The sequence below is a fragment of the Protopterus annectens genome, chromosome 1.part2 (assembly GCF_019279795.1).
Source record: "Protopterus annectens isolate FY-2018-M chromosome 1.part2, PAN1.0, whole genome shotgun sequence".
NCBI lineage: Eukaryota > Metazoa > Chordata > Ceratodontiformes > Protopteridae > Protopterus > Protopterus annectens.
The window spans coordinates 261,131,562-261,157,331 of record NC_056727.1 but is presented as its reverse complement, the minus strand read 5'-3'; the positions used below and the strand labels follow the sequence as shown (position 1 = coordinate 261,157,331).

General features: G+C 41.3%; 1 protein-coding gene across 1 annotated transcript in view; it reads right to left on the bottom strand.

Annotated features, from left to right (window-relative positions):
- The window catches only part of PLEK (pleckstrin), a 743,287-nt gene that overhangs the window by 80,023 nt on the left and 637,494 nt on the right, over positions 1 to 25,770 (bottom strand). Inside the window, exon 8 of the mRNA XM_044055991.1 lies at positions 9,734 to 9,803. Within this exon, the coding sequence (XP_043911926.1) occupies positions 9,734 to 9,803 (70 nt within the window). The remainder of the gene's footprint in view (positions 1 to 9,733; positions 9,804 to 25,770) is intronic.

The following is a 25,770-nucleotide window of genomic DNA, read 5'->3' as shown; positions in this document are numbered from 1 at the left end:
TGAATGAGGTTAGAGTGAGGACAGGAAGTGTGGAGGTGATTAGTACAGATGTTGAACAGTAAAGCACCAAGAACAGCACCTTGAGGAACTCCCATCTTGATGGAGATAAAGGGAGATAGAGAGGAGAGCCATTTGACAGACTGTTGTCTGTTGGAGAGGTAGCTGGCAAACCAGGAAGTTGTTGAGGTAGAAAGTTTAAGGTCAGAGAGTTTGGAGAGGGACATGTTGTCAGAGATAGTGTCAAAAGCTTTAGACAGGACAAAAAAGAGACAGAAGACAAGTTTGTTATTGTCTCTGACAAGGGACATAAAGTGGGAAAAAAGATAAGGCCATAGTTGTACTGTGGTGAGGACAAAAGCCATGTTCAGTGGGGTAAGTTGATTTTCAGAGATTAGATAGTCCAAGATTTGCTTATGTACACATTTTTCAAGAGGGGGGACAATATGGCAATAGGATGATTGTTAGACAGTTTAGTGGAGTTGCTGCCTTCATGGATAGGTATAGTAAAGAACTGTTTTCAGACTGAAGGAGCAGTAGATTCAGATAGACAGTGGTTAATGAGGATGGAAATGGGATATGCTATGGAGTTTGTTGCTAGCTTGAGGAAGAATGGAGGTAGGTTGTCAACAGAAGCTGAGTATGGCTTAAGCTTACAGAGTAGACATTTTATGTAGCTGGAGGGGACAAGTTTCAGAGAGAAGGCATCATGTTTGGGGGGGTTAGGGAGTCAGTGGGGTTAGAGGAGTTTGAGGTTGATGTTAGTTTACTGATAGTGTTAATAAAGTAAGAGTTAAATAAGGTAGCTATTTCGGGGGGGGGGGTATTAGGACATGGGTTAGGGGTTGTGGGTTTGCCTGGGTTTAGGATATGATTGTTAGTGTTCCAAAAAATATGGGGATTGCGGAGACGTGTAGTCTGAGGTTTAAGGTAAAAGTTTTTTTTTTTAATGTTGACTTGTTTTTTAGAGAGGTTTACGAAGTTCTTTATAGGTTTGTAGATGGGAGGGAGATTTAGTCTTAGTCCAGAGCTTCCAGGCATTATCTCTTTTATGCAAAAGAGAGCATGTTGATTGAGAAAGCCAGTGCGAGCATAGAGATTTCACACTTATTGTTCTGAAGGGGGCAAGCGAATAGAGTACATTAAGAAATATTTAATTAAATTTTTGGACTGCTTCATCTAAGGGAAGGTAAAATAGGAAGGACCAGTTTATAGAGGTGAACAAGTTATTGAATATATCAGGATGGAAGTTAGAGAGGTTGCAGCAATCTTTGTATTTATGTGGCCTTTGATAGTGAAGGTGAAATCTTTGAACACTAGTAGGTGAATGGTCACTAATGGCATCAGATAAAGTTTTACGATGGTGATATAGGTCAGGTTTGGATACTAGTATCCAGTCTATGATATAACTGGAGTTGGTATGTTTGTTAAAGTGAGTGGGAGTAGAGATTAGTTGAATAAAGCCATGTAAATTTAAAGAAGAAATGGATGTACTGGAAGCAAGAGTTAACTAACTGGCATTGACATCTCCTAGTAGAGTGGCTTCATTGGGTATATTTTGGGAAACCAGGAGAGGATTTGTTCAAGTATGGGAATATTGCCACCAGGGGTTATATATAACGCAGCTGTTAGAGTTTTACAGTAATTAAGTTTAATGTTAGCAGTTAGGAGTTCTGCTGGGTGAAACATGGGGGTGGGGGGTTAATACAGTTGACAGGTTTAAATGATCAAAGTAAATTATGGTTACACCACCACCTTTTTGTTTGGTCGGACTAGATGAAGTATGTTGTATCCTGTGGGGAGAAATTCTTTGTCAGAAATGTGTGGTTTGAGCCAAGTTTCAGTAATTGTTATTATGTCAGGAGAGTATTGGGCCATCCAAGCATAGAATTCACTTATTTTATTTATACACTGATTATATTGAGTGAGTAAGTGATAAATGGGGATTTAGGATGATGTGGCACAGGTAGTGTGCTTAGACTGGTAGTAGAGGAGTTACCAGATGCCCACGGTTGGAGTGTACATCATCAAAAAGTAGTAAAGTAAAAAAGAGGTGGTGCAGACTTGATGGGTTAGAAGTTATAGAAGTGATGTTTATTATTGGTGCTAATATGAAAAGTAATGTGAGGGGATATTTTAATCTTGTGGAGAACAGAGTTAGATGTAAGGTAAAGTAAGGTAGATATGGTAAAAGAATGATGAGTTTGAGTATGAAAAGAGTAGTCAGTAGAGGTAGGTGGAAGGTGTAGGATTAATCTGTGTGTGATATGAAGACAGGAGAAAAAGAAGAGGTATGTAGAAGAGAGAAACAAACATATTGAGAGAGAAAAACGTTTGAAAATATTTCAGATAAATGAAAGAAAGACAGTTGTGAGCACAAGGGAAGGGCTTGATAGGTGGAAAAGGTGAAGAGATTATGAGAATATGTAAGATAAAGTAAGGAGATTGGGTACTATGATAGTTTATGGAAGAGGAATGAAAGTGGATATAGCTGGAAAGTAAGAGTGTCAATAGGAGGTCCCCATACACAACTAGTAAGTTAGTCAAAAAAAGTAGATGGTTTGAGGTAGAAGAGAAGGTAGAAAGAGAGAGATGCAATTTGGCTAAAGGGGTGAGTAGCTGAAGGTGGAGTATGATGGTGTTGAGTGGAAAGTTTAGAAAAGATAGGAAGTGTATATGAGGTGTAGATTGAAGTACAGGGAAAAGGTAGAAAGTGATATGATGATTTAAGTGGGAGGAGTGAAGAGGAAATGTAATATTGGAAGTGTAAAAATGACTGGAGACTAAGGAATGGGATGGGGAAAAATAGAGAGTGTAATTGGATGAGGATGGGAGGAAGGGGCATGGTAAAGGTAGGAGGGGAAACAATTAGCTATAAATTCAGAGTATTCAGGGGTGGCTGGGAAAGGGGGTAGGGGAGTGTAGGGGAGTGCAAGCATAGCAAGGTTGAATGGAGCAGGCAGAGCCATGAGCAGAGGATCACTAAGAAAGAAAAACAATCAGTGAATCCAAAAAGCCTAGGCTTTCCAAGGTAAGTGCAACTAAAGTTAGAGGAGATAGCCAAGGGGAGATTATAATAGAAGTACAGAAATTAAGAGAGATCTTGAGAATGAATAGTATAAAGACAAAGTATTGCCCTAAAATTCAAAGCACTGGGTCTAAAATGGTTTGAGTGCAGGGGAGATGCAGCAAGAAGGTATGAAAATTCTAAACAGCAAGTTAGGCGATATAACAGTAAAGGGGGGGTGAGGCAGCCGAGAAGACAGTGCTAGCCACAGCCTAATTAAGAAACAGGATGACAAACTTAAATATACACAAATATACACAGAAGGCTGAACAGTAGGAGACACACAATGTGCTTTCAGAGGAGTTTGTACCTGTCCTTAGGTCACTGTATGCCAGTCCTTAGGTCACTTTCTAGTTTAGAAGGCAATAATGCATCAAGGCATAATCATGATGGGAGGAGAAAGATCATCAATTCCATGATTAAAGCAAGATGTGCTTTCAGAGAAATTTGTACCAGTTTTTAGGTCACTGCATGCCACCCCTAATTCCATGATAAAGCAAGATATGATTTCAGAGGAGTTTGTACCAGTCCTTTGGTCACTGCACACCAGTCCTTAGGTCACTTTCTAGTTTAGAAGACAGTAAGTAATGCAGCAAGGAATTATCAGGACGGGAGGAAAAAGATAATTAATTCCACAATAAAGAAAATGGCTTGCACACTATTTCTCAGTCATTAAGGGGCTGCAACAGGGTCAGAAGCAAGCAAGATTTCTGTTAAAGAAAGTAACAACTTATTAAAGAACTTGAAACTCTCCTCTACACACATCTATACCTTGTACCCTATCTTCCTTAGGACAGCAGTTAATAAAATAGCCAAAACTCTTACCTTTATCTTCAGTCTTTTACTTACCTCTGGAATTGTACCCCCTAATGCTAAAGCATACCATCATTATTCCACTTCCAAAGGTGCAAAAAGATTATAGGTCAGTATCAAATCTCTGCTCTCTAGCCAAAATATTCAAGAAAATTATTTACAAACAACTGCTTAAGCACATCAGTAAGTATGGCCTTCTTTCAGACAAGCAATATGGTTTCAGAAATGCACTTAGTACCACTTTAGCCCTTCTCTCCACTATAGATGCAATTTACAGTAATATTAACAATGGCTTTATTACAGCTGCCACATTTGTTGATATGACCACTAGGGTGTTTGAAACGTAACCACATACTGCTCATTGTCCAATTATAAAAAATATTTTTGGAAATAAACAACAAAATGGTTCCTATGCTACCCTGAAAATAGAACTTTGCAAGTCCTCTCTAATAACTAAGATTCTTCAGTTGGCAATTTCAGTAGTAGTATCCCTCATGGATCAATTTTAGGGTCCTTGCTTTTCTAATTTTTTTATCGATGACCACACATAAGAAATTCTGTACTTGAATGCCACATTATAAACAGACACTACTTCTTGAATTACAAAAGTCTCCTTCTTGTCTAGAAAAACTGTGATAGTCTTTTTCTAACCTTGCAACTGTTTAGATAATAACAATTTACTCATTCATTAACTATAAAAAGACAAACACAATGCTCTTTTCTACCCCTCACAAACTTCCACAACTGCCATATTTATAAGTGATAACCATAGTATTCCTTTTGTGTCTTGGCTGCTTGTACCAGTTCATGCCTGCCTGGTAGTACAACTACTTCTACAATACAAGGGAATACTTACACTTTAACTTAGGAGTGAGCTGGATTGGAGTAATTTCTAATGGGGAGAAGACTGGCTCACTATGACAAAACTACTAAACAGCTGACTTAGAAAGTGGAGGTGGGTCTGAATCCCAACTCTAAAATAAAATAACAACAGCAACAACAAAAATTCCACTGACATGTGAGGTTAGGCAGGCTGCCACTCTCTCTCTCTCTCTCTACTCTGATCAATCTCAGATTGTGGGAGTTGCTGGACTAAGAGTATGTAAATAAGGAAGAAGGAGCAGCACATACACTAACCTGCATTTTAAACAGAACATCCTGGCCAGATTGGGACATTTGAGAGCTTTGGACCTAGCTACACTGTTAACAGACAGTTATGTCAAATATATGCTGCAAATATTTGCTTTCTTAGCTGTTTATGTACAAAAGTTGTTTTCTTTGAAATTTAAACCTAAGATGCAGCTTATTTCCTCCTTGAATTATATGACTGGAGTTTGTTTTCCTGACTAATGATTTTTATTTTAGGTAACCTCTCACTGTAACTCTTCAAGTATTTGCATTTCTAAGTCAGAGTTAATTTATCTCAGAAATTCTTATGTATTTTCTTCTGAAGAGAAAACTGTAGTATTACTCAAATAATCTCTATTTTTTCTTCTAGAATATAGAGGTATAGCTAGCTATTCTTGCCTTTGGTGTCATCTCCTGATAAGCTACACCCCTCAACTGTAAGTTGGGAACAAAAGCTATGCCCCTTCTGGAAAATGTTCATTCTCCACTGGTAGATAAGTCTTTCTTCATATAGCTGTGATATATAGATTCATAGATTCATGTTTCATAGATTGTTACTAGGCTAATGACCTGGTGGGCCTATAACAGTTTGTAATTTGTCTGTACTTTACTATATAGTCATACAGATTAAGTAATAAGTGCCTATTGTCTCAGAGATGCATTGTATAAAGACTACATGAATATGCTTTGCACGGGTTTATGTTATCTTATTAGTAGAATATGCTTCATAAAGGTTTGTTTTCCTATTAGTTGTAATTTTCTAGCATAATTAAATTGATGGAATTTCTCTGAAACATCCACTATTGCTGACAACTCATTTTATATCGCAACACATCGCTTTTGTGCATCTTTAAATGTTCTTTAGCTAACTGGTCAACTTGCTTGAAAAATCAGTCTTTTTGCTATTCTCACTTCATGAAACCTACAACACAACTGGTTTGTTTACATCAAAATATTTAAAAGTAGGTAGTAGGTACTATTGTTTTCAAAGTATGTGCTTCTCTTAACATTTCAGTACTCTCCCTGTTAAAAACTTCATTCCCAAGTTTCATCAAATTCCAACAGCTTTTTTATAGCTATGGTTACCTCGGGCAATGCATCACTCCCAGAAATTTCATTAATGCCTGTCTGTCCTGTTTTGGCACTCATACTACAGTTTTGATGTTTTATTTATCTGGCTTTAATCCTTCCAGCCTTTCAATATAACTATTATATTTCACATTTGTAGCTCTAATTTTAAACTTGAGGTTATTAAATTTAAAATTATGCTATATCAATCTGGTCAGCAGCTGTTAATATTTTCTTGCATATTCTTGATGGGTCTGACTCCACATTAATAGAACATTATTTACGTCTAATAGCACCTTCCAAAACTTTATCTACTCGTGCAACAGCTCTTTGGACTATTTTATTGATGATAAAATATGAAATGTAAGTTTCGAGAATGTATACTTTCCTAATGACATATAAAATGCTCACAGCCTGATACGCAACATTATCAGAATCTCTGGTCTGCATCTAGTACTAGAAAGAGCTTTCCATTTGTCACAGTGGAGATCACTTTCTCCACTGCAAGAAATGTTCAAAGTTCTCTATTAGTCGCTATATTCAAATCTTGCAGATCAATACAAATGTGAACATTATCTCATTTTACAGCACTGATCACACTACTCTGTCATTCTGTGGCTCTCCTTTTTAATTATATCTATGCTCAGTTCTACTCATGAAAACTACTGCTACTTTCTTTAGAGCATGCAATAACTGCACAACATATGTACTTATTTGGATATCACATTCTCCTGTCAAGCTTCTCAAACATTTAAGTAAATAAAATAATCATGCAGGATATTACTGCTATGGCTCTATATAGTATTCAATATGTCGCTATTGTGCAACTTTTCTGGGACAGATATATTCTGTGCTTGTACACTGTAAATTCATGCCAATATTTTGACCTTTTGACTCAAGAACTTTACTTGATGTCCTGAATATATTATTAATGTACACAAGGCTCTCATTTCCATCTGCTTGCCGTCAGTGTTCTTAATAGCTTTAGATATAATATTACACTCAGCCCTTATATCTAACTTAAATTAGAAGATTTGCTTATTAAATCTGAGCTCTTCTTATCAGCCTGAATAACAGTCTTATTACCATGCAACACAGAGACTTTTTGATGTCACAGCATCAACTCTCTTCCTACAAAACCTCATTTCTTATTTTGGCTCACTAACTTGCACATTTTTTAATATGCCTATCTTTTACATATCTTTGCAAAATGATTCTTTATACCACATCTTCTATAAACCTTACTTAGCACTTGATACATGTTCTTCTCATGCTCAATTCCACACCTGTTACACGAGGATTGAATTTCAGTTACGTTATACTTCCTATATTCTTCATATTTCTCTTTACCATTACAATGATTACTATAACATAGTTTCTTTTTGCCTTATTTTTGCTATTTTACTTGACTAACATGTTTATATTGCGCATCTATTTCCTCAGTTAATTATTTTATTTGTCTGCTTATGATTTCATGAACTCTTAATGGTTTTTAATACTGTCAGGACTGTTTCACTTAAAGCCTTGATAATTTCCTTTAGCATAAGCTATTATTTCTGTTATAAATGAATCAAACACCTCTTCAAATTCACAATCTTTAGTATAGTTCTTTAGCTCTGCAATGTAAACATCTAGTTTCCATTAAGCCATTGTTCATGTAAAGAATACATAGTAAGTTACTGCCAGTTTTTTCCTAGGGATACAATAACCCCTGACCTTCTCCCTTTTTCTACTATTTTGTCTTTCTTCTCTTTTTGATACAAAATAATAAGCAAAAACAGCAGCACAGATGATAAATAACTCAGCCCATACAACAACAAAAGGTAAAACACACATAAGACTCAGTCAACATGATATAGACATGAATGACAATGCTAACAATTTAAAATAAAAACAAAATCCTTTAATACATGAGTGCTTTCGCAGTACAACTGCTTCATACCTTAAAGGCTGATTTTCTAGCAATATGCACAATCATATCAAACTAGCTTTCCTGGCTTCTTAGCCACTTTGCTTGAAGTGAGAAGCAGAACTATTTTTTTGGTCCCTAGCTTCAGGTTTACTGATGCAATTGTCTTGCAGTGAGATAATTCTGACAGAATTCTTGACAGCCGTAGCTGGATCATCTTTCCACAAAAAAAAAAAAAATGTTGGCAAGTTTTCATCAGTTTTGTAAGTGAAAAGCAAAATGTAGTGTGAGTATGTTCTAAAAAGAATGAATTATAAAATGCAGATTATATGTCTGTACTTCAACTGCTCAACTTGAAAATGAATAAAAGTCTTCACATATGGCACCATGTAACACTTATAATGCTCATCAAGATTCACACAAATGACAGACACTGCTGACATATTACCAGCCTCTATGAAGACTTTACTGTAACTGGCAAACTAAAAAAGATAACACACAGCATGCACTTTCCCTCTCTAGAGCTCTGGTCTATTAAAGAGATGCTGTCACATACTACGTACACTGGAGACTGGCTAAGAGAACCATCTCAGAAGAAAGAGCACACAAGAAACAGTTCCTATTTATGAATGGCCTCGCAATGTTACTTGCCTAAGACAGGCCTGTGGAGGACCGTTCATTGACATCACATTGAGTTCCCCGAGAGTATGTTCCCATGCCCATGTAGCCAAATTTCACTGGGTAGCAAACAGCACTATAATGGGCTCATCTAGAGAAGGAGAGCAGTAAGCATTCACTCAACTCTTGTCAGTGAGCTAAAACCTTAGGAAAGCTAGGAAAGACGCAGCTTCCTGGTCCCTGGACTAAGTACTAAGGGATCAAAGACCTCCCTCCACATGGACAAACTGCCTGTCATATGTTTCAGTGTACTAGTGGCAGTTTCTAAACTTCAGGATGCTAACTGATTACCTCTCCTGATATCTTAGACACTGACAAACTTTTGACTGATGCAAGTTTTATCCCTTGATGACTGTTGGATAACTCATAAGTTAAAAGTGGAGAAAACCTTCTTTCCGACAGACTTTGATAGAAGATTCTTTGGCCTTTGCTTGGCCACATTCTCCTTTACCATATTCCACTGTAATGGTTCATATCTGGAATGACATGAGGGATTCTTCTACTGATTTCTGAACTTGCTATTTTCCAAAGCTGCCATCCAATGAAAGGTCAAGTAGTTCTGGAAATTTTCAATCCCCCCTCTATTAGTCTATAAAAGGTTACACACTTTCACATTGTACTGTTCCCTCAGGCTGTAAAGAAGGCAGATGTTGGTGCTGGTTGACAATCCAATGACTGCAGAAACAGAAGATTTATATTTTTAAAAATCCAACACAAGAAAATTCCTACAACGTGTTAGGAATGAGATACAAATTGTGAGGGCAAAACTAAAGAAATTGGGTGCCTGGAGCTAGGTGCACCTCTCAGCAGAGCCACAGAATGATATTGTTGTATGCCAGTGGGAGGCACATATGCTTTCAAAGCACAGGAGCTACAAAATACAAGTGTATGTAAGAAATGGGGGAGGCCTCAGAAGAGAAATACAGTGGTCTTCTTGAAGTTGCAGAAATACAGTTTTAATTACCAGAAGTTAAAGTTAGGAATAACAAATAAATAAAAAGAAAATACATCATTTTATATTTAGTTTTTTGTGGGTTTTATGTAAACTTCATTGTTTTAGATAAAGTTCTTACCTTCAGGCACATCATCTACTGCAGTTACTACACAGCTTCGCAGGTGAATTGCTCCAAGGGGTTCTTCTCCCTGTAATTAGCATATAAGGCACACTCTTCAGAATTAAAGCATCTAATTACCTTTAATCTAAGCTTAAAGGAAAATGTCTTTAAAGATATGTCTTTACACAATTAATTCATGTATTCAGTGATATTTTCTCTGTGTTTTTTTATCATATGTGGCTTTCAGTTAGCTCTGTCCCTCTGACAAGTGAGTTTAGGTAACTAATGCAGTAACTGTCTAAATCACAATGTCAGGCCATCATGTGTCACAATAAAGTGAGATATACTTCACTATTGTCCCCAGGATTCATGAAGCTTGCGCCAGGTGCAGGCGTAGCGGAGGCGCTCTAACACCAAATATGGCCACCGAGCGATTCAGGTATGAGCTGTTTCCACATGCAGTACCTGTGTACGCTACACCCGCACAACTCCTGAGCCATGTATGCTAATAACCCCATGTGCAGCAGTGTAGCATGCAAATGAAGGTATGTAGCAATTCAGGAAGTGGTGTAGGCATAGTGTAAGCACGCAGAAATGTAAACCATAGAAAATGGTTTACATTTTTACAAACATAAAATTGGAGCCATTACAGCCGACCAAACACATGTATTATAATGTTAATATATGCCAATGGCTAAATATATAGTCATTGGCATAAAAAAATGGACAAAATATAAAATTAACATTTAATATATATAGTCGCACTACTGCAACGTGGAAGCGCAGGGCAGCGGTGCGCAAATGGGACAGCAAGGAATATATAAAAATATAGAATAAAACCACAATGAAACACATATCATGATTTCCCCATAATAGTCAATGGCAGACATGCTACACCATACTCATGGCGCAAGGGTTGCTAAGGGGCAGTGACAGTGTTATGCACAGTAGCTAGGAATTAGTAGGCAATTCCATGCAAATGAGAGGAGTAATAGTGAATCGCAGACTCCCCGCTGGTGTAAAGATGCACCTCACAGCATAGCATTATAACACCGAGGTGAGCCCTTGAGATAAAGATGACACCAAGAGAGGGGTGTGTTGCCATTGCTGTAAGCACTTTGGAGCATTGCTAAACCGATCTGCCCCTAGCTAGGCAAAGCTGCAGGATAGGGGTGTGTCGAATCGCCCATAGCTATGCTTAGCTGAAAGTACACAAGGTAACTGAGTATGCATGTGAATGGAGATGAAAATGCGCGTAAACCTGGTAAATGGGTATGCGCGTTGCGCACTGCAGCTGAAACAGGAAGGATATAGGAAAGAAATAAGGAAATGCTGCAGCAGTGAAATTGGAGTACAAATGACTAAATAACACCTAGAAGCCTACAGTGGGCTATGGACAACAGCTAACAAGGCTGCAAGCAGCTACCTGCAGAACAGGAAAGGGGAGGGGCTGCACTGCAAAGAAAACAGCAAAGTGTCAAAGCAGAACAAAGGCGATATGCAGTATATCAGCAACAAGGCACATTTTGCCATTACTGGGAAGGGAAAGCACAAAACAAGAAAGACGGCAGGTGGGTGCATGCCTGATAATGGGAGGGGATCCAGGTCTAAAAGTGAATTAAAGGGCAACAGATTAATCAAGGCAGGCAAGTAGATCTCCACAGTAAAGGCCCCACATTTGCAATACTCATTGCAAAACCCATAATTAAGACACACAGCAGCTGGAATAATCATACACACCCACTTACATCAGCAGCATCCATAGCACAATACTATAAAGTGTGAAAGCACCTCACACACATTTGTGTATTCCCATACACTCTGCACCAGTGGTGTATACAGACGGGGAACTTTTATTATGTACATGTTAGGGGCTGCCATAGCTTTGATCCACCAGCATGTGTTGGAGACTAAAGGTGGTGTGGAGGATGATGCACATGACCACTGCAGGCACCAGAGAAGGAGTGTTCAGACCCAGGCTAACCTACCAGGGTCTACATGATCTGGAGATAGTAGAGCATTACAGGGTGGACAGGGACACCCTACAGCAACTTGTGGAGCTGTGCCGGCCACGCCTCAGAGCCAGAGCAAACAGAGGGGAGCCCATCCCAGTGGATACGAAGGTCTGTGTGAGCCTGGGAATACTAGCTACAGGTACCTTTCAAAGACCAACTGGGGATATCATGGGTATCTCACAGGCATCAGCATTCAGGGTACTACACCAGTTCCTGGATGCCATGTTACCACATGCCAATGAGCACATATACTTCCCCCGAATGTAGGAGGAGTTGGACAGCAATATGCGTCTCTTCCACCGTGTGGCAGAATACCCGGAGGTACTGGGTGCAATAGACTGCACGCACATACACATCAAGTCACCTCCCGGTGAGCAAGGAAGGCGCTACATAAACTGAAAGGGATACCCCTCCATCAACTGCCAGATCGTGTGCAATGCCCAGGGCATTATCATGGATGTGTGTGCTGGCAGCCCTGGAAGCTATCACGACTCCCACATCTGGCATGCCTCACAGCTGTATTGGTTATTTGCTAGGGGGGACATCCCAAATGGCCACCTGGTGGGGGATGCTGGCTATGCACTTGAACCGTGGGTGATGACTCCCATCAGAAATGCACATACTCCCATGCAGGAATGCCATAATGAGGCACATGCACAAACCAGAATCATCATAGAGCATGTGTTTGGAATGCAGAAATCACGGTTCCGTTGCTTGGAATATCTGGTGGAGCCTTGCACTACTCTCCAGGCATGTGTGCCCACATGTTCATATTGTGTGCCATGCTACACAATATGGTCCTGCGGAAACAGCTGCAGCAGGGACAGAATGGAAAAGGCCCTCACAGCCCACCACCATTGCCAAGGGCCCCACAGGCACAGAGGTACTCAGACCATGAACACCCTGAGCCAGCCCCAGTAGGCAGATGGAGGTGTGCCCAGGATGCCCATGCCTTGGCAAAGAAGGAACATATAGCACACACACTGACAGTGTAGGCACCTAGGGACTGACACCTTTCTCCACCTGCACACCCAGTAAAATGGATGGCACAGACACAAGACTACCTGTAAATTGTCATGTATAGGCAGTCTACTGTGTGCATCCAACATAAACAGCCCTCAACTATTTGCACACACAACAGCCACTGGTACAAGGTAAGTCAACACCTGAACAGAAAATTAAGTTATCAGCATATGCAGACACTGTATGTATAGATTCATAGGTAGGTATTTGGCCAACTGCCAGAGGCCATTCATAAGGCCAGCCAAAATGTGTCAGCCATCCTTCTGTGGAGCAGAGCCAATGGCAGGATCCCTGGGGTGCATCTACTGTTCCCCATCCACTCTTCAAGGTTTCCCTTGCAGAATGTTAGTGAGGGGCTCTGTATAATGTAGTTAGGGATGTTGTTCCAAAGTATGGGGAGTGTCTGTGACAGGAAGCTGTCCCTCCAGCATCTTCCGGTTATTGTTGTGGCAAGGTCAGCTCACTACAGTGTGTGGCTCACTGTGACATGGATTCCCATAGGTGGAGCATATCCATCAAGCCTGAGTTTGACATGGCTGTGTTGGTCAGTGGAGATCATCTCTGGGTAAACGAGATGCCACTGAGTAAAGTAGGGGTTTATTCAGTCTGGCTGCATAGGCCATGTGTTGGAGGCCAGTATTCCCCTTGGTGAGGTACATTTGTGGACCCCCCAGCTGTTGGATGTGTCCTCTGAGGTACATCCCACATGGGTTATTATACCCTGTGATGGGACTGATGAATGATGAGTAAAGGGGCACTATAACCCCAGTATGTCTAGATGGGAATCCTTTAGTAGTCAGATGGCTTGCATAGAATGATGTCCCAAATACTGTGGAGATATGATTGTCACAGGGGGATCACTATCTACCTTAGTCCCCAGATACCCCATTACCTCATCTGTATTAAAGTGGCTGCTGCACATGTGTTAATATGTGGGTGCCAATTCCACAATGGAATGACCATGCAGTTAGTGGCACTTGGCTGGAGGCCATGTCATTGGCACCCTGTGTTGTTCTCTGTGAGGCCCCCTGATCGATGCCCATGTTAGCTGGACTATCAATCGTGGCTCCCAGTTTGCAGTCATTGCCAAACATGGTCTGCCGTCATTCACCTGTGTTTGCCTGTACATCTGAGACATATATGCCAAATAGTACGGCTCCCAGGATGGAGTCCTATGGGATACCAGTCGTGACTGTTCAAGAGTTGGACCTGGAGACTGCTAGTTGTACCATGTGGGTTCTGTATGTAAGCCCATTGGCAACCCAACCTGTGATGTATGGGTGAATGTACAGGCTGGTGTGTTTCTCAATAACACCTGAGTGAGGCATGGTGTCAAAAGCCTTGGTGAGGTCCAGGTAGTATGTGTGACCCACCTCCCCTGTCATCTAACATCTTGGTAACTGTATGTAAGATGTCAAACAGGTTCAGTAGGCATGAACTGCACTCAACCAAGCTGACCTGGGTTGGGTCACGTGTCCGAAGGTTACCAATGTCATTGTTAATGAGTGCCATGAGGATGCGAACCATACCATTGCAGACCAGGCTAGTCAGGCTTATGGGGTGGTAGTTACCATGGGCAGTTGTGATTTCTCCGTGATGGAGTGGAATAACCATTGCCACGCGCCATTGTATGGGCATGTAGCCTGTGGAGAGGCTGAGGTAGGAATGCTTAATTAGGTGGGGGGCAGGTTGTCTTGTACAGTTTGCAAGATGCAGTCTGGGTCAACATCTGCCTCCATTGACACTGTGTTCTACTGTTAGAGAAGGCCATTTCCACCTGTGTGTGTCTGATGGTTGGAATACTGTACCTTTCGGGTAGTGTTGTGGGTTCTTTAGTGGGTGAAGTATGCACCGAATGTATCTGCAAGGATGTTTGCGATATCAGTAGGATCAGCATATTTTGTGCTATATTTCACTGGCACAGTGCAAATCTGTGTCACCACGTAGATGCTTGACATAGCCAAAGAAGGCTTTGTTGTTATTTTTTGAATCCTTGCGTATTCTCCTGCTGATGTTAGCCTTGGATGATGTCATGAGGGACCTACATATCATACTAATAGTGGCCACGGATGTCTGCCCTTTGTGGTATTTGCTGTGTGTCTGGAACACTGTCCTATGTCTGTAGTATAGCCTGTTTATTGCAGAGGTCCACCAGACTGGTGTCCTTGTCTAGGAGGAGTGAGTCTTGGTTTACCAACGATGGCACGATCCATACATCCATATAGGTGCTTATAGACTGCATTTGTAAATCTGTCTGTATCTTGAACAGTGTTTTCCCTTAGCATGGGGGCTATGAAACCCCCCACCCCTGTCACTAGTAGTGTACATTTAGCTGTAGGAAAGGTATACACTGTGGTATCCGTGGGTGGGGGAGATGCTAGGATGTGGAAACACTTGGCTGGAGATCTAACCAGTGACCAGTTAACCTCCACTGTAGTGCACCTGTAGCCCATGTTGGTGATGACCACATCTAGTAGTTTCCACCCCACCATAGGGAGGTTACCACCTGATACAGGGCATATGAGGTGATACATTCCAGGAAGCGCTGGTCCTGGAAGTGAGTACCGGAGTACGTTTCCCAGTTAATGGTAAGGTAGCTGATATCGACCAATGCCAGGGTGTGCATTAGGACTGTTATGTTCTCCACTGTCACCAGGTAGGTGGAGTGGAGGTCCTGGGTCATGGAGAGTGATCCATAGCAGGCCACGTTCCACATTGCAGTTGTGGCTGATGTTAGCTGCACATGGATGATCACAGAGGTATCATGCTGCCCCACTAACCTGGAGGTGTAGGTATCCCTGATGAATATGGATACAGCCCCTCCACGTCTGTCAGTCCATGTTCTGTGGCTAAAATGTGTGGTATGGGTTGTAGTCTGGTAGTGCTGGTGTGCTCTCAGGAGCCTTAAGACAGATTTCAGTTAATGCACAGATGTTGATGTTGTCCATCCTGAGGAGTGCTGTGAGTACATGCATGTTGTGATCACAATCCCTGGTGTTGAGTAGCATAAACCTCATTGAATCTGCTATTGTGCTGTTTACAGAGCTGGTATTTACCTTTGAGACTCTCCTAAATAAGGCACCATGGGGGCGCCAATAGCCTTGGCTAGTATTTCAAACTGTAAGGCTGACAAATAGGCTGGTATGGCATCATTGCATGCATGTTCCCCATCTGTGCTTGTTTTTCATCTCCCCTGTAGGTAACCTAGTGGTAAACAATAGAAAGCCTTAAACTTATACAAGTCTTCCAGCTTCCAAGATAGGCTTTTGGAGTGACTAAGTATCAGTGTTCTGTATGTTCCTGCTGTACTCAACTGTTTCCTGACTACATGGTGAGTTCACACTGTATATTGTGATTTGAAGGGCTGTTTATTCACATATTATGGCTGTGATGGCCTGCACATTAGAGGTTCACAAATAGCCTATCTATCTGCCCAAGGGCAATTAGAAGCATAGCAATAATGTGTTGGCCTTCCCCACACCATTGATGAAGTAACTGAGCCTCTGTCAAGCATAGCCAATGAAGCAATTCCAAGCTGAGTTGCTGGAAACTGTTGAAGTCTGGGGTTGTGGAGGGTGCTAGGGGCACTTAGTGATCTAAAGAGGGCATGTTAATGTGGCAATTCAACACCAGTCAATTCCCCATACAGGTCTTGCAGCTATCAAACTGGACAGGCTCCCCCACCCCCTGGCTGTATGGTTTTGGGACACATGATCCCAGGGGTGTATAGTCTGTTACCTATTCACACAACAAGGTTTCCCTTAAAGTGTGCCAGTGAGGGGCTATGCCTAATGTAGTTAGGAATGTAATGTACTTTCTCGTAGTACATTTTTTATATGTTGTTTTGTCAAGAGTACGTGAAGCTCAGTGAGTTTGGGGGCTCCCGCCCTTTGCTTAGCCTAGATTACACATAGAAATCATCTACATAAGATATAGGCGGAAGCAACGGTAATGTCAACAGTGTAATGGTTACAGCATATGCATAGTATCTGTTTATTCGAGGTTACAATCCCAATAAAGGCAGGGATGTTTATCATGTGCAAAAGTATATCTTAACCACAGCTTGCATATATAGGTAGTAATTATCTGTATAACAAACATTTGAATCACCCATATAAACCCATGTGTGCAGGAGAGTACAGTCAACAGAGAATGTAATGTTATGTCAGCACATAGTGAGATGTTACGTCACTGACAGGTATATATCCGGAGTAGTTAGGGGATGTGGCCATGTTTGTGCGCACAGGTTATACATTACAACATTTTTTTAATGTGTTTAACCACTGCTATAATGTCATACAAACACTTTTAAGCATGCTTACAGCTGCTTAAATGAGCCTTATTCTGCAGTAAATGACATCTGTAAAGCATTGCAGGTGTCGAACCCTGGACCATGCACACTATAGTCATAGGACATACCACTAAGCCATCCGAGGTGTACACATGTTTCATGGTCTTGAGACTACACCTTATACCATATGCATTTCACTGTAATGATCACAAATGGGACAATGGCTTTGTGTACATATGTACAGTACATTGTAATGTACTGTAGTTTGTGAACCAACACATTCCAGTCTACAGATGTATTACTGTTACAAACTAATACTAAATATATATATATATATATATATATATATATATATATATATATATATATGTGTATGTCAGTGATGTCTGCACACATATATATATATATATATATATATATATATATATATATATATATAATACAGTTGCATCAATAACCATATATATAAGCATCTATGAACACACTTCGTGATACAGAAGCACTCCAAAGGAATTGGAGTGTACACAAAACACATGCAGCTCTAGTATTATAACAATTAATATTAACCTAATTCACCATAGAAGAGGTGCTTGTTGTGTATGTGAAGATTGGGGTGGGGGAGGAATGATGGGTAATGCAATCATGCATCAAGGAGGGCCTGGGTCGGATGTTCAATAAGTGAACTGGAGGGGCATACATGGAGTATGGGGGCAATATAAAAAGGACACAAAGCAAGAACCTTACTCATTCATAATACACCCTGTCATTTCACATTGCAACACCTACTTTCACAAACATATGAACATTAACATGTATCAGACATATGTACACCAGCTGATTGTCACATTTGTTTTCAGTAGTGAGGAATGTCTGTAGTACAATGTATATTCGAAACACCATAACATTCATGCATATCTCAGATGCCTTAGTGGCAAGGTCAGTGACTGTGGTGTTCATTGTCCTGGGTTCAAGACCTGCAAGGGCTGTTAGGTTATTCTGAGGGCCAGAATAAGGGCTTTTGGATGCAGGTGAATTAAAGCATTCTTAAGCAGTTGAAAGTGGGTTTCCACGTGTTTGCACGAAGGTAAGCGGCACTGTAACATGGTAAACAGAGAAGCCCTTCACACGTTTGACCTTTGCTTAACGTCGTGCAGACCACAGGCAAACCTGCTCACAATGGTGTAAATGTGCGTTATTCACACTTTCCTTACCAGTGCCTACTCTGAGAGGTAAAATAATAACACCTTCCAGGAGTAGAACCCGCAACCATGTACTCCATTCTCAGAGTAACCTAACACTAAGCTACCTGGGATGTACCTATCCTAGTTGTGTATGCAGACAGGTTAAAACACAAAAGGGAGGAATGTGCTGAAATAGGACAACCCGCCATGTACCCAATTAAAGGTGTATGCTCATATATATATATATATATATATATATATATATATATATATATCTTTAGAGAGAGAGATACATAAAGACATGTCGATAAATACAGGTCTACATATATATGTAGACATATAGATAGGTTAAAAACATCTACACATCTATGCAAGTACAGATAAATGTATGCAATGTATATATCTATATACATACACACACACACACACACACATATATATATATATATATATATATATATATATATATATATATATATATATATATATATACATACATACATGCATGTCTGTAGACAGCATCCAAACTGGTCATATCTGAGTATAACATGGACCATAGCAATCACACATTCTACCCCCCCCAAACAATATGAACATAACATATATGCCAATACAATATGAACATAACATATATGCCAATACACTATTACAAATATGTTCTATGGACACAGTCACCAACACAACTGCATTGACTGCAAATATCCATGACAGAATTACACAGACAGATTTAATTTTGCAAATCTTTATTACATTCCGATGTATTGCCAAAAGGATTCAAGGACTAACAGTACCTGCATGCTATACAGGAAGCATTTAATAGTGCCTTAATGAATCAGCCTGCAATTACCATAGTATTAGTCCACTAAGGGATAGGTGTTCACATAGGGAAAGAACACCCACACACATATAGACTTTGTATAAAAGGAGTTCCCACACACCTGCATGTGCTATGTACACCCACCAATATCTACACCACAACCGAAATAATTACATCAATACATACTGTCATACCATAACCAATTATGCAACTACTGTACATCTGCTGAAACCTTAACATACCTGGACACAGACACACTACCATGGCCCTATGTGAAATAGTTGCCGTTATACAATTGAACAGCTGTTGATGTAACAGGGTTTGTATGAACTAATCCCGTTTCAGAGGGTTGAAAGGTTCGTAAACAAGGAAGTTTTACCGAGTACTGATTATTAGCACAATATGATACACAGTAACACCAAACTAAATATGTCTGGTAAGCACACTGTAAACCTCCTAACATTATATGCATAGCTATGTAGCCTTGAGCTAGTCAAACAACCTGGCCAGACTGACACATATGCAGAAGTATTAGGTACAGACAAACCCTGCACATGTAGCAATGTTCAGAAATATAACAGCAGTACTTACATTTAGACCAACTCCTCTAGGCATTACACACAATATATTACTGTTCCTCTCCATACAGCTATTGCAATAGAGTCCAAACAAAACTTCCACGCTGTCTTCCTCACAAGTAAGGCAAAGGGACAATGCCCAAGTGGAGTTCTCAATTATACTCTACTGTAGCCATGATATTGGTTACGGCAGTAGTAGCGCAGCTGATGTGCATGTAATTAGCTACTTAGGAACACCAATTGGCCATAGGGATAGCACGTTACTGATCTGTAACTATAAATAGGTTGCTTTGTCACACATTCAAACCATCTGTATCTACCTGTAGGACAGTACAAAACACTGAAAGACGAACCTAAAACGAGTATTACACTAGTTAATAACTCCTCCGATTACTAAGATGGCATGTATAACATGTAGTATGTCAGTGTATGTAGTATTTGTACTGTACAAATTACAGTGTAATCAATGCATATAGTGGAAATAGCTATCTTGCAGCGATGTATTGTTGAGCAGTAGTAATGCTTGTAGTATTCTATGTGTGTACTGCTGTAGGCTACACGGCACACTCCACATACACCACAATGGATGATATGGGCTTGGAACCCACCAATTTGCTTCCAGCCACTGTCAGTGTCAGGATTGGTCCAACAAGTATGTGCTATAACAGGGGATAGTATATGTCGATATATTGTAACAGTCAACATATGTATGGGTGTATAAGTAAGATGAACATGTTAAAAGTGGGCTTACTGAGCAAATATGGTGTGCATTGTAGGATATTGTGCCAATAACTGTGTAATGTAATGTATTCTAGGCAGATCTGTATTCTATTCTACATAGCGGTTCTGTTATGTTATGCAAACAGTAGTTCTATCTATTGGCAATTACAATACTCAGTGACAGGATACATAGCATTAGTATTCATCTGACAGGATAGCAGCATGATAGCAAAGATAATTGGAAGAGCCAGGTAACTATCCATGCACATAACACGTAATATCCACCTCTCTACTATCGTTTGCAAGCAATAACAGCTGTGCATGTATACATGTTATGCAAATGTGTAGTGACCCTTGTTACAGGGCAGGGCCAAATGGCTATGAGCACACCTACATAGAGTGGATATTGAGAGTACAGACACACTGGTTGAACTACCAGATTTGTGTAGCCCAACATCTCATTGCCAACCTAACAGCCGCCTGCACATACTGTATGTAAGGTAGCGCACAGCACTGGTAATGAAACAGGTTGCATATCATCTTTAACTCCAGTGTAACATCTGCAGTAGGAGTGTAAGATTTAGGAGACAGCTGTCCATGTGTAATAGCCACATCATAGGTGATGGCTCACACTATCTGATTATATCCTGATCATGTAGATAGTGGCATCAGAGCCTATTGATACATGACTCTGTTTGGGGAGTGGGTGTCTGTGCCCAACAGAGCTCATGGTCCTGGTGGATATGTGAGTATATACCCAGAGAAGGAAATAGACCTGCAGACACTTGCATCATCTGCAATCAACTAACAGGATGTGATGTGCTCCTCAGAGGAGGATTGCTGCTAAAGGTAGCTACAATGTTTCCGTTATAGCCAGTGTTGTCACATCCATAACACAAATATTTACATGTGAGCATCACTGTCTAAAACGTCTTCATAGGCAATATGTAAACTAAATACAGTACTTGGTACTTGTAGTACTGATTGCTCATACAGGCATGTCCACTAGTCAGTTACTGGTGTTTCCTAATGTCAGCTTTGTGTATGTGGCCATCCTGGGGGAATGTAATCTCTATGCCATGTACACTGCCAGACTCACCTAACACCACGCCCCACACATTGCCTGGGATGCAGCTACAGGGGTAAACTGGAAGGCAGCCTAGTCTACAGCCATAACTGGACTGGACAGGTGTAGGTTAACACATGCAGCTCATCAACACAACCAACACATACCCTTACCAGAACACAGTAAGGACACCCACACACACTACCGGAAATCACACACATTCACAGACGCATCTAAGTATCTGGCCAAACAAGTTACCCCCCCCCCCCAAGCAGGAAGAGACAGACACCGAAATACACAAACTGTATGACATAGTTTGCATAATTGTGCCACACCTCTGAACACATGACTGAAAACATGCCCAACAGTACTCATTTGTAAATGCAAACTCTAGCACTATGTTACACACCAACCTATATGAGGGCATACATACTGTCAGCTGCCTGTCTGCCATGATTAGCCATACTAATACACTCAGACCACCTTTTGAACTATACACATGGCTCTGGCATATTCCGTGTTGTTGTGCAGGACCTGTGATGCAGCAGCCTGGACTCCATGGGAACACATGTAGGAACTGTCAGTTCTTGTAGCCCATGCAGGTATGTCCCAAGGCCTGGGTAGCATTCTGCCATTGGCCAGAATGATACTGAAGTACAGGGACAAAAGGATTGTATTTCACAATTGTCTAGTGTAGCGGTGCATGTTGCAGGGTATCCCAGTATCTGTCATCCTGGGATAACATGGTTGACAGACCATGATGCTTTGCCAGACAGGGCCAGCACCTGTCACCCCTGGGAATATGGATACAGCCTAGGGCTCATGCTTCCCCTATAGTGCCTTCATCATGCACAGTTCAGGTGAGGGTCCACTGCTGTTACAGGAACAGCCAAGCAATAAACTGCGGGTCTCATTACACAATGATACATGTCAGAAACACTATACGGACACACATATGTCAATCCCTAACATGGAGAACATATCTGTGCAGTGGCTGAGACATGTTTTAATGCTCTGGAGAGCACTCCTGCATGACCATGTTATAACACATACCTCACCTTTTGCTCATTATCCTTTATTGGAACACATGGAACACAGATGTGTCCATATGCCTGAAGGATATGTACACCCCCATGCTAATTGCACTTGCATAACATCAGATGCAATATGCTGAGCAACTACCTTTGTGCCACAGTGGAATTCAAAATGCACCTTGGGACAGATCACCCACCAGGCCGTGGACTTCCCAACTGTCATAATGTGCTGCAATGGGGAAGATTAGGTCTGAGACAGAACCATAATATTGGCTACTCTCAACTATTCCATTATGAACTGGGAAGACTCCTCATGTACCAACACCTGCGCTCAATGCATGTTGGATTCGATTGACCCCACTGACCTGGATCACAGTAGTCACACAAACAGGGCTAACAGTATGCTACACATAGTCTCCAATGCCAATGTTATGGTTCCTAAGAGCAAAGTGGTGAGTGCCATGGCACCCATGCAGATGGACAATGCATGTGCAAATGCTGAATCCTACACAAATGAACCTTAAGCAGTCACATGTGTGCTACTGAAACAGAACCAGGAGTCAATCCAACACAAACAAGTAGGAAAACTGGTGGTACCATGCTTTAAACTGTACCACAGAAGGTAGTAACTGTTGCAAGAGTGAACACACATGAGTGTAGGTGATCCCTGGTCAGCCTCAGTAAGATGCAGATACATCATATAAAACCACGCAAAGCTACTGTGAAACCAATCAGCCACATATTATGAGGCCAAGCACAGAGCATTCTATAGCTGTGTTGTTAATTGTAATGGCAATGACAAGACCTGCCGTGCTGCACAGCACTATGGCATGGGAAGTACTGCACCTACAAAAATAGCACCCATTCATCCAGATAGGGTCTCAGAGAACCTAAACTCACTCCCACCTCCCCCACCCCCAACAGATACACTTATTAATATATCCATGTACTCTACAGGGCCCCTGTACTAATTACTATGCAGGTACAAGCTGTACTCTCTAATGCCATACATACAGCTTTCATGGGACCTGTCAACATCCCAGTGTGTATCCTACACAAATGTAAGAACATTCAGCTATCCACATACACATCATGTTCAATCATAGCTCCATATCAGGCTATGTACACACCGAATGGTGCACAGCAACATTTATCACACCCCACAAAGGAGGAGACAACATTGATAATGGGACACAGTGCACAACTACCCTGCTGAGTCTGGTCTGTACGGCCATGAACCGTGTTCAATGTAATTGATGTACTCGGTACAGATGCAGATGACAGTAGGGTTGATTCATACTGCATATCATGACATTGCCAGGTCGTAGGACACCATCACTCATACTGTGTTCCAGCTACACTCAGTAAACTAGGTGTGTATTCCTATGTCACAGGAGTGGTTGTCAACTGGACTGCTGGCGGAACCCACACTACAGAAGGTGCCTGACAAATACACGCACATCAAACCAATGCCAGCCACAGTAATACAGGGGTCATTCCTGGTACACCCCCTGTTTGTTATCTATACCACATAGACTAACACAGAAGGCATCACATCTTATTGATGTATGCAAATGACTATGAACTAGGAGCAATAGTCGACTCATTGTGTGTTGTGTTCAACATACAGAAGGGCCTTAGTGTGTCAGATGTGTGGTGTGTGATGTATTGCCACAATCTGACAGCTACGTATTGCATTGTCATCCCCTATGTTACAAACCCTGTACCCATTAACTACCGCCTAAGCAGCGGTCAACATAATGGCAACTGTGTGTATGGGATGCAGCTGGACAGTACTTCCCTTTGATAGTTATGTCACCACAAAAGACAGAGTATGTGGCACCTCTAATCATGACAGGGTGCCATCCAGGAATATAGAGATAACTGCTCAGCCATAGTCAATACCCATGTGACCCATAATAGATCACATATTTTCTTTAAGGGTTATTGTCCATGTGTAGATGGCCTACACTGCCCTTCACAATCCCTAGCTGCACTATGTAGCATGCAGCCTACCCTCAATAAAGCCATGTCCAACCCAGAGGTGTTGGACATGCTACACCTAACACATCCTGATCCCAAATAAACAAATACATCATGGACATCCACCTTTCTAGTACAAGGATCACAACATGCCTGACAGATCCCTGTCCCATAAACTTAACATACTCTTGCCATACTATGCATCCTTGTCCAGCGAAGCTGCACATCACCCCTCTCTGTGACGTGGTGTGATGACCGCATGCCAAATATATCAGTAACCATGTGTATCGGCTCTGTGGCACTGCTTGAACTGGCCACTAAAACTTAACCTGTCTGTTGCCTACAGCTAGGTAACCTGTCTGCCTAGGCTCATAAATGGCCCAGGGCATATAGCCTACTAGTTCACTATGACCATACATGCCATAGTTGATACCCAGCCATGCAAATACCATCAGGCTAGCTATTGTCCCATGTGTTACACACGTGCAACACAGGCAATACATGGCAGGATGCTACACAGCTGTGCAGTGTCATGTAGATGTATATGGCAAAACACATACATGCTTGCAAGTCTGCAGGGTCACAGGTCATGTCCCTAACGGCTATGTATGACTATATATGTGGCATATACACAGCATTAAGGTTGATTGCATTAATGTGAACAATTCCAGGCATGTGCTGATAGGTAAAGACACCACTGCAGGCAAACCGACATGCCCACGTCAAGACATCACATGGTGTATGAGCAATGTCATCACATGACACACACACACACACACACACACACACACACACACACACACACACACACACACACACACACACACACACATATATGGTGACAACATCACATCACCAGTAGGTATCAAATGTGTGTGACTTATAAATGTCAATGGTGTTAGTGTCATGTAGATCTACAAAGACGTATTTTTAATCTTAATAAATGTGATACACATGTATGTTCAGCTGTACTGCTGTACTTCTCTGTGAGTTACTGTGACCTGTCTCCATCGTTATGTCTTCCAGATATGCCATGTAGCAGACTGCCGCCATACAGCCGCTTGGAGGATGAGGTCCTCATTCCATACCTCCTCAACAACTACATGACGCTCTTCAACCATGTGCCACAGGTTGCACAGCAGCAGGATGCCCTGTGGGAGGAACTCTGCAGGAGGGTAAATGATGTTGGCGGTCACAATCGCACCTATCAGCAGGTGTGCCGACACTGCACTGACCTGATAAGAAGGGCAAAACAGCATGCTAATGCAAATGCCAGGGAACAAGGTGCAACAGGTGGGGGGCCACTCACCCTGCCCCCACTCACACATACCAAGGAGCTACTGGCCA